The 14,588-nt window shown below is 42.0% G+C and overlaps 1 protein-coding gene across 1 annotated transcript; it reads left to right on the top strand.

Annotated features, from left to right (window-relative positions):
• Nucleotides 1–1,263: 1,263 nt before the first annotated feature.
• LOC118796357 (RNA-binding protein MEX3B-like) lies at nucleotides 1,264–7,532 on the top strand. Its single transcript, XM_036555202.1, has 2 exons — nucleotides 1,264–1,760; nucleotides 6,327–7,532. Exons 1-2 carry the CDS (start codon nucleotides 1,340–1,342, stop codon nucleotides 7,427–7,429), a joined length of 1,524 nt encoding a protein of 507 aa, XP_036411095.1. The 5' UTR covers nucleotides 1,264–1,339; the 3' UTR covers nucleotides 7,430–7,532.
• Nucleotides 7,533–14,588: the final 7,056 nt, after the last annotated feature.

The following is a 14,588-nucleotide window of genomic DNA, read 5'->3' on the forward strand; positions in this document are numbered from 1 at the left end:
AGCAAAGATATTTTACAGTATTAGCCTACTTGATAACTAGAATAGTAATTGTGCTGGTACTGCCAGCAAAAACAACCACAGTCTTGATTATAAGTATTGATATCTGTTACGTTGTTTAAAACTGTTTTCGCAATGTTTTATGTGGCATGCGCTTTTATTAGAGCGTAGTTCATATAATATGAGTTTATGTATTTCTATGGCATGGTAATATTATCAACAGTATGTCTTCTCGGGGTTCTGTTTTCATACATGCCACGAGGTGTGCCTCCTCGCGAGCACACCGTGGCGGCAGCTAGTAGTACCGCTAAGCGAGCAGTAGTTCTTTGTTCCACTCCTGAGCAGAAGCGGTGCAAGTGCTGACGCTCTTGTTACGGGAGATGGAATGAACGTGTTAAAAAAAATAAGTGGGGGCTGCTGCACTGGCACCCCACAGACAGCTCCCCTCCTCTTGTTTCTTCATCACATGCATTCCCACTCTTTGCACATCACCACCTCCCCTCGAAACACAGCACCTCAAATAGTGACCTGAAACCTCGTGAATATAGTAATAAAGGTGGGAGAGGGGTGGGACGGATTTCGATTAGATGTTTCCGCTGCTCTCGTTCCTAGAATCGAACCAAAGTAACTGGAAACAATACAGGATCATTCCTACCCTTGCAATTCCACGAGACAAAAACAAATTGCTCTCAAGCACTCGCCCACCACCTTCCTACCACAGACAGTTAGGTCCTTTAGGTGGTAATTGTCCATTAATATGTCGTAAAACCATCTCTTCTTGCATGTATCCCTATACACGCCCCTCGGCTACATGCGGATATGAAAATTACTATTTTTCCTTACTTTTCAAAAAATCACTACTCTTGGCTTAGTTTCAAAGGCTTCTCTTTGTTTAGATATATGGAGAGTGATGCACGTCTGTCTTTGTGTGATTGTAAAGATACCACTTATTTACCATCGGAACGTTGTTTACATAGACAAAGCAAGAGCATTAGGTGTTTTTTTTTTTTTTTAACAAGGCAGCTAAGCGAATATGGGTTTACCATTGCCAGAGGATCTGAGAGCACGAGATAGCAGAGGAGAATGGGGCGGCTCAGTATGTCTGCAGGGGGGGCCGGTGTAAACCAGACGGGGTGGAGCGAGAGATAGCCGAGCCCCTCTCTGTGCAGACGGTCCTTGTCTTGAGAGCCAACAGAGACAGAAAAAAGCAAGCGGGGGCTGGTTCGTGGGTGTGACTACTGGAAAAGGGGGGCTGGAATAGGGAGGAGGCGTGGAGGCGGCGCACGGGTGCAGTTTCTCGAGTCTCTTTCCCCTGTCTTTGTTTCATACTCTTTTGTTAGCCATGCCGAGCCTGCTGGTTCTAGCAGGGATCATGGAAAAGAATGGGGGCTACGGCGGAGAGCTGGCCGTCTCCGGATTCGGAAGCGAGGGGCTGCATGTGCCGCCCGACGAGGAGGAAGAAGAATCCCGGGCTCTGAGGGTCGCGCTGGGTCAGTTGTCGCTACTGGGTCTCGGGGAACCTGAGGACGGCGGTGGCGGGGCTCCTGCAACTGGATCCCAAGACCGGAGTAACAACATCAATAACCATCACAACACCATCGGAGGAGGAAGCGCCGGGGATACAGGGCTTTTGCCAGGAAAAAGCAAGTTATCCGTCCTGTATGACGGTCCCCCATCTGACACGAAAGGACGAGGCTCGAATATAACCGAATGCGTCCCCGTGCCCAGTTCTGAACATGTGGCCGAAATAGTAGGGAGACAAGGTAAAGACAAAAGAAAAAATGTTTGGATTATAACAAATGTGATGTATGCTATGTTGTATCGCATAGCGATACTTGTAGCCGAGAAGACTGAATAACTTATCCAGTAGTGCTGGAAAAGGGGTGGTGTTTTTTGTTGTTGTATTTGGCCGCTGTGCCTCACCATGCTGTTGTATATGACATAACCACGCTTCCCCAGTTTGCCTACTCAACGAGCGCACGGATGTTTCACATGTGTCATACCACTTATTTAAAATTAAACGAGAAACGACACAAATGAACTGTCTTCTTATTCTGCCGTAACACTGTTTTAGAAGCAAGACGTGTCGAAACGTTGCATTGTAACGGACACTTCTGGCATGGTGGCATTTGCTGCCTTTGTGGTATGAGCGCACAAGACTGTTCCAAAATCACTCAAAGTAGAGACTCCTTGCCGAACAGCCAAAAGCGTGTGAACGTTAACTTCATTAAAAGTCCACGTATTTACAGTTTTCTATGCAAGTTTAAGCTAGTTTGGTTCCAACCCAATGATTTCCAAAGAGGATTTTCCTCTCCTTGTCCCGTTTAGATTCAGTTCATTGTTTACAATGTGTCGCCCAGCGTCGACCAGCCTCGACTCGATTTATGCATGTCACTTTGCCCTGGTGGCGTTTCCACTCGCTTGTCAAATCAAAGGCGTTCGCTAAAATTGATTCACAGTTTACTGAGTGCTTAGCCATAAATCAATCTGATTTTAGTTTCAAAACCAGCAAGTCGTGTTACCTCTTAGATTAACATCAGCTGTCAAAGCAACAACATGTCAGTAGAGCACTCAAGAGTACCCAGTTTGTAATGTCTTAGATGAAAGCTGTTCAAATGGCTAATGCTACTGCACTGTTTGTAGAGTGGTGGCCAGGCACAAAAGGCTAACTCGACTGGCCTCTCCCAGAGAGCCACCCTGGCCACTTTCTTTGAAGGGGAGTAGAAACGCATTGAGGATGGGCTGGAAGTCTTTGCAGTGATTTGGGCCAGTGCGTCACCTTCATTTCAGAGTCCGGTGACCCCGGGAGCAACTGTGAACAAAAGTGTCCTTTCTCCACTGGCTTCGTATTGTGTGGGCTGCCATTGTCGAGAGGGTCTGCATTGCTGTGGCCTTAAAGGGTTAGGGGTAGCAGAAGTGGAGAGGAAAGGGGGCGGGGGGGATGGGGGGTGCTGAACCTTTGAGGGGAGTCACGCCCAGTCACCCCCCTACACCCCGTTCCTCTGAGCGGCCCAGTGACTGTCTGATTAGAGTTGCTGAAATGGGGGGGAATGTGACGGTTTCTTTGCAGAGCAATGGATTTACTTAAGCAAAAATGGAAAGGAATAACAGGTCCTACAGTCTCCTACATAGCCTACATACATTTTTAAGGATGTTGTGATTCACATGACTTGTACCAATAAGTGGTCCCATCTCCACATTCATTCTTTATATTCTTTAGGCTTCTTTGAACTGTAAATTTAAAATAAAAACATGCAACCATTGCATTATTTTTCTTTCACCCAAAACTTCGACCATTGTCTGTGGTCCACCCATTCAAGTCATATGTATCATACCATGTTTGTGTTGTTTTAATAGTGTCGTGCCTCTGGGGATTGTGATCTTGTCAGATTAGGAGTGGTGTTGGGACTACACACTGACCAGTCTGCTCAGTGAAGGAGGAAATCAGGTCTAGGTCATATAAGCCAGGGCATCAATACCAAGGCAGGAAGGGCAGGTTGGGCAGTTCTGATTCTGGGTGTTAGTTGCTTTAACTAACCAAAATCTGTCTTTACAGTCAAAATGCTAGGTGGTATAGAATGGGTGGTATAGAATGGGCCCACGACCCGTGGCAGGTTCCAGCCCCCAATGATCACATAATAATTTGCCTTAGAGGTGGCAATTGTGTGTCTTGTGGAGGTGAAATAGAGCAGTTGTTGAAATGCTATTGTGCTAAGGGGAATGTTTTTCAGGGACTATGCCTGATGCAGTTGGTTGCACTGATGTCAGTCATTCAGCATTTGTAGCGGTTTTAATGTAGTCAGTGTTAATGTGTTTGTTTCTATGAAATATTAAGAGCTGAGTCACCTTGTCATCATCAACAAACATCAACAAACAACAGGGCTTCCTGTTTTACAGTAGGTCAAAATACAGTGCCACCAACACTACAACCATTTCCACCTTCGTATTAAATGCTACTATAGAAATAATGTTGAATGAAATATTATTTGTTTTCTATACGAAGATAGTATGTGTGCTGTGTCATTGATGTGCTAATGGATGAGATTGAATATTTGGTCTTTTGAATATTTAACAACATTTATTTTGAATGCAAAAAAAATGTTTCTGTCTATTCATTATCCATGTGCGAGTGCATGGGGTAACAGTAAAATGACAGATTTTTTTTAAAAAAATTTTATTCTGTTGAGAAAAGGTGTTTTGAGGAAGACCTTTCCAAAAAGTCTGGCACTTATTTTCTGATTTTTCATGAAAAAACATTTTCAAAACACAAAATAGAAAATATTTTTTCAATCTGTTGTTTTTTATTATTTTTGGCGCACATCCCTGTGTTTCTCTTTAGCTATCATTTTAGCCGTCTTAAGTGTGAGTGAATGGGGGCCTTTATTATTTGAAGGTTCACACATAGTGTCTGTAGATGTCTGAATGCCAGATTATTTAGAAAGACTGAAAATATATACATTTGGTGGGCAGTGGTCTCTTGTGTTTTTGAAATGATACTTCAGGACAGCCACATTCCTATGAACACAGGAAAAAGATTTTCATAGCTCTCAGTAAAAATAAATAAAAACAAAATAAATATATATTATTTACAGCAACACTTAGTAGATGAAAAATTAGTAAAGGTGGAAATTGTTCTCAGATGGACTGTTTGCTGACACTCAGGTGATAAGTAACAGTGTTTAAGCGCTATGCTAGCAGCGCTGGTGTGGCTTTTGTAAGCAGCCCACGTTCTAGCGGTAAGCGGAGCCTCTCCCCACCGCCATGGGAAGTGACACCGCCCTGATCTAAGCAGCCGACTGGTCATCCTGTGTGCCTGTTGTCATCCCCGGGGTGATGGCACATCAGGATCCACCAGGGTGACGAGTGGTGATATGATGTCATGTGATTTGGCCTTTGGGGCAGAGAAAGAAGGAGAGAGAGTTGTGCTGACATTAGGAGGGGCTCCACTTAGAAAAAGCACAGCGCTGTTTAGACAATACAAGTAGATACAACAGAGGATTAACAAGGTCCATCAATTGCAATTTAATTTAAAAAGTACAAAAAATTCTGTGCCTGGTATCAGCAAACATCATTATTTTTTCTTTACTTTTACTTTGCAGTATTCCAGCATGTAGCTGCAGTATTACAACATGAGCTAAGTAGCTTTTTGTTGTTAAAATGTATACAAATGTTTGATTTCCCTTTGTTTTGGTACTTACTTAAATCATGAATGCCTCTGTTTTTATTAATTAATTTGTGTATTTTTACAGTATTTCATTACTTTGTTGCAGATATAATTTAAGCCATGAAAAATACCCTCTATTGAAATATTCCTTTTTTAAAGAACCCTATTTCCATTCAAATTGAAAGGACTGTTGCTTGTTTTAAGCCAAAATATTCATATCACTAAATCAAAAAAATTTAGAATTGTCAAGAAATTATCCTTGTAGATCCATGACAAACAGTGGGAGTGTTCCTGTATACATTTTTAACGGGAAGGGGTGTGGATACTACGAAATAATGCAGATATGCATATTATTTAATATGTCCTTAATTACTGGCAAGTCAGACATGGAGTACTATTTAAGTAAACAAAGAGTGTGTAGGTTTATTTCTGGATCAGATAAGGGTATTGAATATCAAGGTTTTAGCTTGCAGCAGTGTTACTGTATAACAGCTTTCATATTGACAGTGAACCATGCGTCTCTCAGAAGCTAATTACTAAATTTTGTACCTTCAAATAATCAAGGCCTAGCTGCTCCTCCGCAGTACAAATTCCAACCCCAGGCCATTTCCATTGAAGATGCAGCCTGGCTTTCCTAAAATCAACCGCTGGAAAGGTCTCTAAGTTTGGCACTGAGCCATCGCAGGCTTGCACACAGTAAATCTGAGAGTGAATCTGCCTTTAATGATTATCACAAACACTACATGGCCTAAAATATTGTCTTTAGTGGTAGAATTTTTAGAAACGACTTTTTTTTCTCTGAAGGAAAAATTTCAGTAGTTAATATATAAGTAAAACAGCCCAAATGGTGGTGCTGAAATATCCAACAAAGCGGTAATCACAGTAAATTATATGCTGTGAGTAAAACAGGAAATTGAAACAGTGATGAGATTTAATTCATTGGCTAAAAAACTTTCTCATTGTGACTTGCAGACAGTTGTGCTAAAGTACTGTCTAGATGCGTTTAAGCTGACACTGCATGTTTTCTTTACTGTGAATCGCAGTCCTAATCAGGTGGCGATTCCGGCGTTTTTGGAATGCCATCCACAGGTCTTTGCATATCGTCAGACAGGGGCTTCACAAATGACCCCCCCTTTCCCCTCTCTGTCTCCCCTCCCTGCTACAGGGTGCAAGATCAAAGCCCTGCGCGCCAAGACCAACACGTACATTAAGACCCCGGTGCGGGGCGAGGAGCCGGTCTTCCTCATCACAGGGCGCAAGGAGGACGTGGCCCTGGCGCGGCGCGAGATCATCTCCGCGGCCGAGCACTTCTCCATGCTGCGGGCCTCCCGCAACAAGCTGGGTGCCTCCTTCAACGGCTCGCCCCCGACCCCGCTGCCCGGGCAGACCACCATCCAGGTGCGCGTGCCGTACCGCGTGGTGGGGCTGGTGGTGGGGCCCAAGGGCTCCACCATCAAGCGCATCCAGCAGCAGACCTGCACCTACATCGTCACGCCGAGCCGCGACCGTGACCCCGTCTTCGAGATCACCGGCTCGCCCGGGAACGCCGAGCGCGCCCGCGAGGAGATCGAGTCGCACATCGCCTTCCGCACCGGCGGTCTGCACGACCTCAACAACGAGAACGACTGCCTGGGTACAGAGGGCGGCAACGGCGGGCTGGAGGGCCGGCTGCCGCAGGTGTGGGGGGGCGAGCCGGGCGGTCAGCGCAAGCCCCTCGCCAGCAGCTACCGCCAGAACTTCTCAGACGCCCTGGTAAGCGGAGGAGGGGGAGGGGGAGGCGGAGTGGGGGTCTACAGCAAGAGTGACTTCCCCACAGCTGGCCAGAAAGCGTGCCCCTACATTGGCTCAGAAGGGACCCCCTGCTGGGGAGACCCCGACTACCCCAAACAGGCGGCCTACTACGCCCAGCAGCGCTCCAAGAGCTTCGGTGGTCTGCCGCTGTCCTTAACCAGACTCTCCCCGGGGCTTCCCGAACCCTGCCCCACTGCCACGCCTGGCGTGCCGCCCCATGCCCAGGCCCGGCGGGCCCACAGTGAGCCCATCTCCGCCAGCATGGGCTTCCCCGGGCGACTGCCTGTGCCTGACTCGCCCCCCGCCGCCACCCGGGACTGCATGAGCTGCTTCGAGAGCAAGGTCACGGCCGCCCTGGTGCCCTGCGGTCACAACCTCTTCTGCATGGAGTGCGCCATCCGAATCTGTGAGCTCAGCCAGCCCGAGTGCCCCGTCTGCCACACCCTCGTCACGCAGGCCATCCGAATATTCTCCTAAACCCTCTCCCCGTCGCTCTGCTCTCAGCATTCTTTTCAGCATGCTTTCTTTTTTTACAATTATGGTTTCCCCCCCTTGGAAAAATGTTACAGACGAGCAGATATTTTAGGCACTAATCATTTTCCTAAAAAAATGTGAAAAATATTTTTTAAATTTCATTTTTATATATATTTTACAAAAGTTTTAAAAAGGTATCCTCTACCTTTCATCATTTTTTTTTACTGTAGTTTCGATTATCAGATACAGACTAGGAACTATAAGAAAAGAAATGTGAACATTATGTTTAATTACGATTTTATTTATCATGATATGATAATTGGGTGGGGGGGGGGATCTGGTTTCATGAGCTTTATTGTCCTTGCAGAGGCTGGTCTGCACCCTTCAAAAACAACTTCTGACTGATTAGACTAAAAGAAAGAATAGATGATTAAGTTTCACAGCTGATTTACATCTTGGAAAAAATGTTGAGAGGTAATGTTAATATGATTAGTCGCTGAGACTTTGTAAGAGTCCAGTGAGCATTGAAGCGATTTGTCCAGCTTGTGTGATGAAGTGACCTGCTTTCCCCATCTGATTCCAGAAAGCCCACTTCCAGGGCCCATTTTATAGGGAGATGGGCTGTCGGTGCACAATTAAATAAATGGCCTCATAAGAGCCAAACATTGGACCATGTTAAATGTTAAGTGAAACGTGAGAACCATAGACCAATAGCCTCAGTAAGTTTTCTGGAATCAGAAAAAGGGGAAAAAACGTCAGCCACTTCTTTGCCTTAAGGGATTCCATTTTCCTCCTACCCGTCTGACCGGAGCGACCCTCTCCAGCCGTGCTATCATAGGGGAGGGCGGCCGGTTAAGGAGGCTGTCAGAGTAGCGTCAGAAAGCAGCGCTGAGCTTTCTTTAAACTCTTTTTTTTCCTCTTTGTTTTGGGAGTAGCCTTTACCCCCTCACAGACCGCGATGCAGTAGACATGAAGCGCACTGAGACCACACCGCCCCACGGTCCGTCGCTGTGTGTGGACAGCGGTAGACTCGCTCCGGCTCCCCAGCGGGGTTTGGCCGCTCTGAGTAACTGATAATTAGTCAAAGCGACGCGGCCCAGGTGCAGGCTGTGGGGGGACCTGGTGTCGCCGCACAGATTGGGAAGGGGGTCCCGCCTGCTGGCGGTAATGTGTTCAGCTGTGCAGCCAGGGCCGTTAACGCCCTCCCCTCCTGCCGCACAGAAGGCAGGTCGGGGTGCGGGGTGGGGGGGGCTGGGGGGTGTGTACAGACCCCTCCCTCTGCTGCAGCTCAGAGCTGTTCCCCATAGGAGGCAGGGCGTCCTTTGTCCTGCAATGTAGAGAGGCTTCAAGCACAGCATGGCTTTAAAAAAAAGCGCCCAGATCGACTGGGGCCTGACTTTCAATGCTGCCAGAAATCTATTTGCAGATATTGTTATAACATGCACCAAATAAAATCAATAATATGTAAGATATCGCTTTTTTAAAGAATAGGGTTTTGCCTCTATGAAATTCCACTTATCCAGTTATTGGCATACCTGTGTACAGTGTTACCTAAAATGAGCCAAATCTGGATTTTATTGGTATAATTGACCAAGTAAATCTTAAAAATAACATAAAAGAAGTCAAGACAAATTCCAGTAACCTAGGTAATGATAGGTAACAAGGATTTAAGGATTTTGCCTGAATTTGGTGGCAGGCTGTTTGTGTGGGTGTGTGTGTGTGTGTATGTGTGTGAGCGAGAGAGACAGTGCAGATTGAAGTTTCTATTCGGCCCCAGTGCATAACCCAACCTGATGCAGCAGTCCTCTCAAGATGGCTGCTCCAATGTATAGAGTCACAGCCAATAGGAGGGCAGCTCCGGGGCAGAATCAGAAGATTGTAATTGACAGGGAATCCTAGGCTTTTGTGGAATTGAATTACACACCCTCTCCTTGCCTCACTCCCAGCCAGGGGATGAAAGAAGGGGGGGAGTGTACCAAAGCTTTTGGGGGGTTAAAAAGGGGGCGTGGTTTCAGTTTCTCCCCAGAAAAGGCTACTCTCAAAAAAAAAGAGTAAAAAAAAGGGGGATTTTTTTTGTTTTGCTTTGTTAAGAGTGGTCATACAGTTCCTTTGGAGCATATGGGAGCTCCTGTCGTGTACAAGCGTGCGATTTACAGCGCACGAACTACAGCAGAACAGTTGTGATTTCAGTGGGAGGAGAGTGAGGCGAGAGGGATGTGGCAGTGTCCATGAGATCATCAGGCATCTGCAATGTGGCTTAGCACTTCAGAGAATCAGAATCACGTAATCAGCGGCGGTCTCGGTTCTGTGCTACGTATGACTAACCACTTTTTCCATGGTCTTGTCTGTTACACAAACCCATGAGCTTTGATTATAGGTGACAAATGTATAGAAAAGGTTATGGATGAATTTCTGCCCCCTACAGCCAGCCATGGGTATTTACATATTGAATTAGATTATCCAGTGAGATTAATTCTAGATCAACGCTAGAATTCTAAAAAGGGATTAATTATCAGAGTTGTGGAAATAAGTATGCAGAGACAGGTGAATGGTGGCTGATATCTGAGCCAGCCATTTGGACTTTTTCAATACTTTTATCAAAATTGTATCATTAAGCACCTTAACAATTTGAAAAGAACATTTCAAATATAAAAGTCAAACCAACCAGTGATGGCAAAAAAAAGAATCCACATGGAATGTGCTGCTTGTTGCAACACTGTGGTTGATGTTTGTCACTTAGGTGTTTTATTTGCACTGGATGAAAATGGAATTTGGTTAAATGAGGGCATACTATGTGCTGTCCTGGTCCCCAGCAGACACCACAGGGAACCTTAATATAGGTTATGTGGTTTTATGCAGATGCTTTAGTGCATGCACATATATCTTAATGGCATGTATGCTCTAAAGTATTTGCAGTATTTCAAATTACTACCACCAGATACCACCAGAGATATTTTTATTTGTGTATTTGGTGCAGTTTTATTTTTTGGTGAATCAGCATATCCTTTCGACACTTTCAGATTTTTTTTTTGACTCTTAAAAAAAAACCTTATTCTGAATGTATTCCCGGTGGCCCGCTCCTTTACGATACATGAAGCGAATATATTGAAAACTTCCAAAATGCATCACAATCACTTCCACTTACTTAAGCACTGCTGGCTATTGGGAAAGCCAAAACACAACAACCTTGCTAGTCCATTTTAAGAGAAGTTTCAAATTCAATGTAACTGATTGGAGCAACCCTATTGATATGGCAAGGTGTAAATTGCAGAAAACCTGTTAATACTATACTTGCATTATTAATACCATAGACTTGCATTGAGAAATCACAGTATTCATTCAAACTACTAAAATTCCAGCCTTCAAATCATTGACATCTTTCCATGTTAAGTAAAATTATACCAATCCAAGTTCACAAAGTCAAGTGTAAAAACATTTTCTTTTTAACCACAAACAAAAAATAAAATGAAACGGGTCAGAATTTCTGCATGTATATTATATTAAAGAAGCAATAAGTCAAGATTCAAAGCAAGACAGTAAAAACAAGTAGATTCCACAAACACTTAACATGTAATACAGTTTACTCATGTCTTAATCCTAGAGCACAAGTACCACAATCCCTGAAGGCTGAGTGTGATTTTTTAAGTTGATCGCAATTTTGCTTGCAGCTGAGCTAAAAGAGAAGGAGTAGCTGTAGATAACAAACATTGGGGACCATTCAGGACCTCACAAATATTTGAAGTTGCAGTTGTCTGTCAACAGCACTTAAAATAGCTTGCACATACTTTGAAACCTGGAAAATAACAGAAGACAAAAAACAAAAAAATCAACAAAAAACAAAACAAATAAAAAAAATGTAGAGATGGCTGTTCATTTTAGTTGCCTAACCACTACCTTCAGTATTTGCAATACCAAGGCATCTATTCAATCTATGCACAATGTGCTTTGTCTTTACATTTGAGTGACAAATTTAAGTAAGTCACGTTTTTTTTTCTTACACGATACTATGACTTAGGCAGTCGCTGATACTAATGAAACAGAGTATAACAGAAGTGAACAAAGTTAGATTTTGCTTTATGTTTCTCTGATCTATTAGCAAAGTGCATTGTTGTTAGATTGGATAGAGGCCAATGCCTGGTCTTTATAGTCACTTTTCCTCCGCTTTAGACTGCTTGTTGTTTCAAATGAGATGCACTAATTGCTTAGAGTCCTAGATGTACGCAAGCATTTGATGGTTATTAAAGAAAGTCATCAGTAGAATGTTGCAGGCACTTACATTTGTAAACTATATTTATCTGTTTGCTTTTGCATAATTTGACATTTTGAAGTACTGTTTTTTTTTTTGGAGTTTGAACCTCACTGATTAGGAGAGAATACAGAGAAGGGACATGTTCTGTTTGAAAAGGGCGTTAGAATGGAGCAAGAGCAGCATAGTTGGCACTGTTCACACAACCAAAAAGATTTCATTTGCCAGGTATTGTTTCAAGATGATTTATTTGCCGTGTTTGGTGGCTTCAGCATCATTTTTGTGTTTTCAGACACATTCCTTTGCATCCTTAGGGGTCAGTTTGTTTCAAGATTGTTTAGAGGGCTGTACTCTCACTCGGTCTCTATACCTTTAAAACAGTGAGAAACTCGACACTGCAAGACTAAGCCAGACAGCAATAAGACCATCTTTTAAGTTAAAATCTTTAGCAGTTTTGAAAGCATTTCCGGAAAGTCCCCATCAAACCCATAGTTTGGTCCATGCTGCAGAAAGGCAATCACATTTTGAAATGAAATAACAGGTATGTGTCAAACCTGTAGAGATGAGACAGTGCACCTCTCTGTAAAAACGTGGATTTGTGTGCATTTTTTTATTATGATTTATTATTATTATTTTGCACTGATTAATCAAACAATGTAAAACCCGTCCATTTATTGAAGACTGTTCCCTTATGGCTGCAGCCAGTGGGTATGGATGCCTTTAAACATAGTATTGAGCCAAACGTACCACTTTGGGAAAGTAGCATTTATTAAACATTTATTACATGATATTATTCCTATATATGAAGAATATCTGAGTATCCAAATCTTAATATATATGATATAGTTATCGTAAGTACTAATATATGCGATAACATATTATTATGAGAACAGTTTCAGTGTTTTAAATATTTTTAAGATATATATTTTGTCGCTGATGTATGTTTTATTATTTTTACCATTAATGTTACTATGTTACATATAATGTTCTCCTTATTCTTGGTTGCAAAAAAAGAAAATAATGTGAACAAATAAAGGTAGCCAAAGAGTACAAGAGCAAAAATCAGATGAGATTTAAAATATATATATAATTTATTTTTAAGTCTAAGCTTAATATTCCTGCAAATAACCCTTGCCTAAAGTTCAAGACAAGAATTCTCATAACAGACGAGGTTCATTGCTTTGCCTATACCATTTTTTAAAGCTACGTGTTGTTATTTTTCTGCTCTAAAAAACTCCATTGTTTTGAAAAGATTTACAATTTGTCTGTGATAGGCCAAAGCTTTTTTATTTTCCTGGGTCTCATTTGCATGGTACATTTTTGTTAAGTGTTACTTGTAAAGGGACATCATTTGGTATTTTTCTGTCTAGTTTCCTACAATTCAACGCAATTCTTTCAAAACACATCACACTTTATACCGTACATACATATCCTATCTCAGACCACAGGAACGTCTCCAAAAGATCAACCGTAGATTAACTAATATCATGTGAGTCTATTGTTTAGGTTTATTTTGATTTACATGTCAGGTTTTTTTTTTTAAATGAGTAAAATCTGTTTATTGGTCAACGTTGCACTACTGACATGGCACAGTTTTGGCATACTAGGTTGAAACAAAGGGAAGGTAATTCCTGTAGAACTGTCACTTAAGGGCTAGCCTATTCTGACTTAACATTTATTTTAAATGATACAAATATTAACCAATTTATTCTATGAAAACTCTGAGTCAAGAGTCAGATAAAGGGGGAAGAGTATCATCATTCAGAAAAGCCTGAAAGTGCTTAGTGTGGATTTGCACGAACCTACAGGTATTCAGCAGCACCCAGTTTTATAGAACAAAGATGGGGGTGTTTGGTTTCCATCCGCTGCAGGACCATTGATCCCATTCTCATGGTTGATATAACAATCATAATGATCTTCTGTTCCTCCTATGAAAGATTTCATTATTGCTCTATTTCCCCATACGCAGTGTTAGAACCACCTATACAATAGAATCAAGAGCTACAGTACACTGTTCATGTTACCAAACCAGATGTGATTAGGATGTACAATGCACAATAACCACGATTAAAATGTGATTGTAGAATGATGGAAAATATTGACTTATGTAATGTATTTGAGGACAAAAAAGCAGTCATTCAGATCAGGCTCAGCTCTTGTACAAGACATGCAAGTTTTGCATTTGAATGTAAAAAAAATGTCCAGTAAACTAATGTGCTCCATTCTATAAATCATTCATCAAAGAATATTTTCTTTCATGGCAGTAGTTTGTGAAAATGTTTCGCCACAGGATAAGTTTGGCTCTGGCCACCTTAATCATTTCTAGAAAGTAAAAGGTAAAAACAATTTTACAGTTTCGTACATTCTATTTTGCTAACATAAGTTATTACTATATGTCATATGAAGAAAAAGTTATCTGGATATTTATAAAAACTTAAAAAGAAACAAAAAATGTCTTAAGAGGTTGCTCGTACATTTTTAATAAAAAGTGATAATATATTTCTAACACAGGAAGCTGGTTTTTAGTAAAAAAAAATAAAAATAAAAAAGTTTTATTTATGAAGGTTAAATAAAGCATTCAGACTATTTATATTTCACTGTTACAATAATAAGGGGTTATGTATGTTCTACATTGTTATGTATTTTAATCTTAAACAATATAATCTTTCAAAGGCAGTCCAGTGCATTTTTAGGGAATTAGGAAGAATGAATACTCTAAGATTTCAAGGTTTTTTTGTTTCACTGAGTTTGCCATTTGGCCTTTGTGTGATAACAGCACACATCTTATTTGTGGAGGGTGTTTATGACTCCCTTTGCCCAAGTGACATAATAATTTGGCAGAGTTAATCCTGAATAACATTCTCAAAAATGTTGAGCAATCTCACTGGTCCCAGAAAAATGCTGTAGAAAGAAATC

Source organism: Megalops cyprinoides, chromosome 21 (genome assembly GCF_013368585.1).
Source record: "Megalops cyprinoides isolate fMegCyp1 chromosome 21, fMegCyp1.pri, whole genome shotgun sequence".
In the NCBI taxonomy this organism is placed as follows: Eukaryota; Metazoa; Chordata; class Actinopteri; order Elopiformes; family Megalopidae; genus Megalops; species Megalops cyprinoides.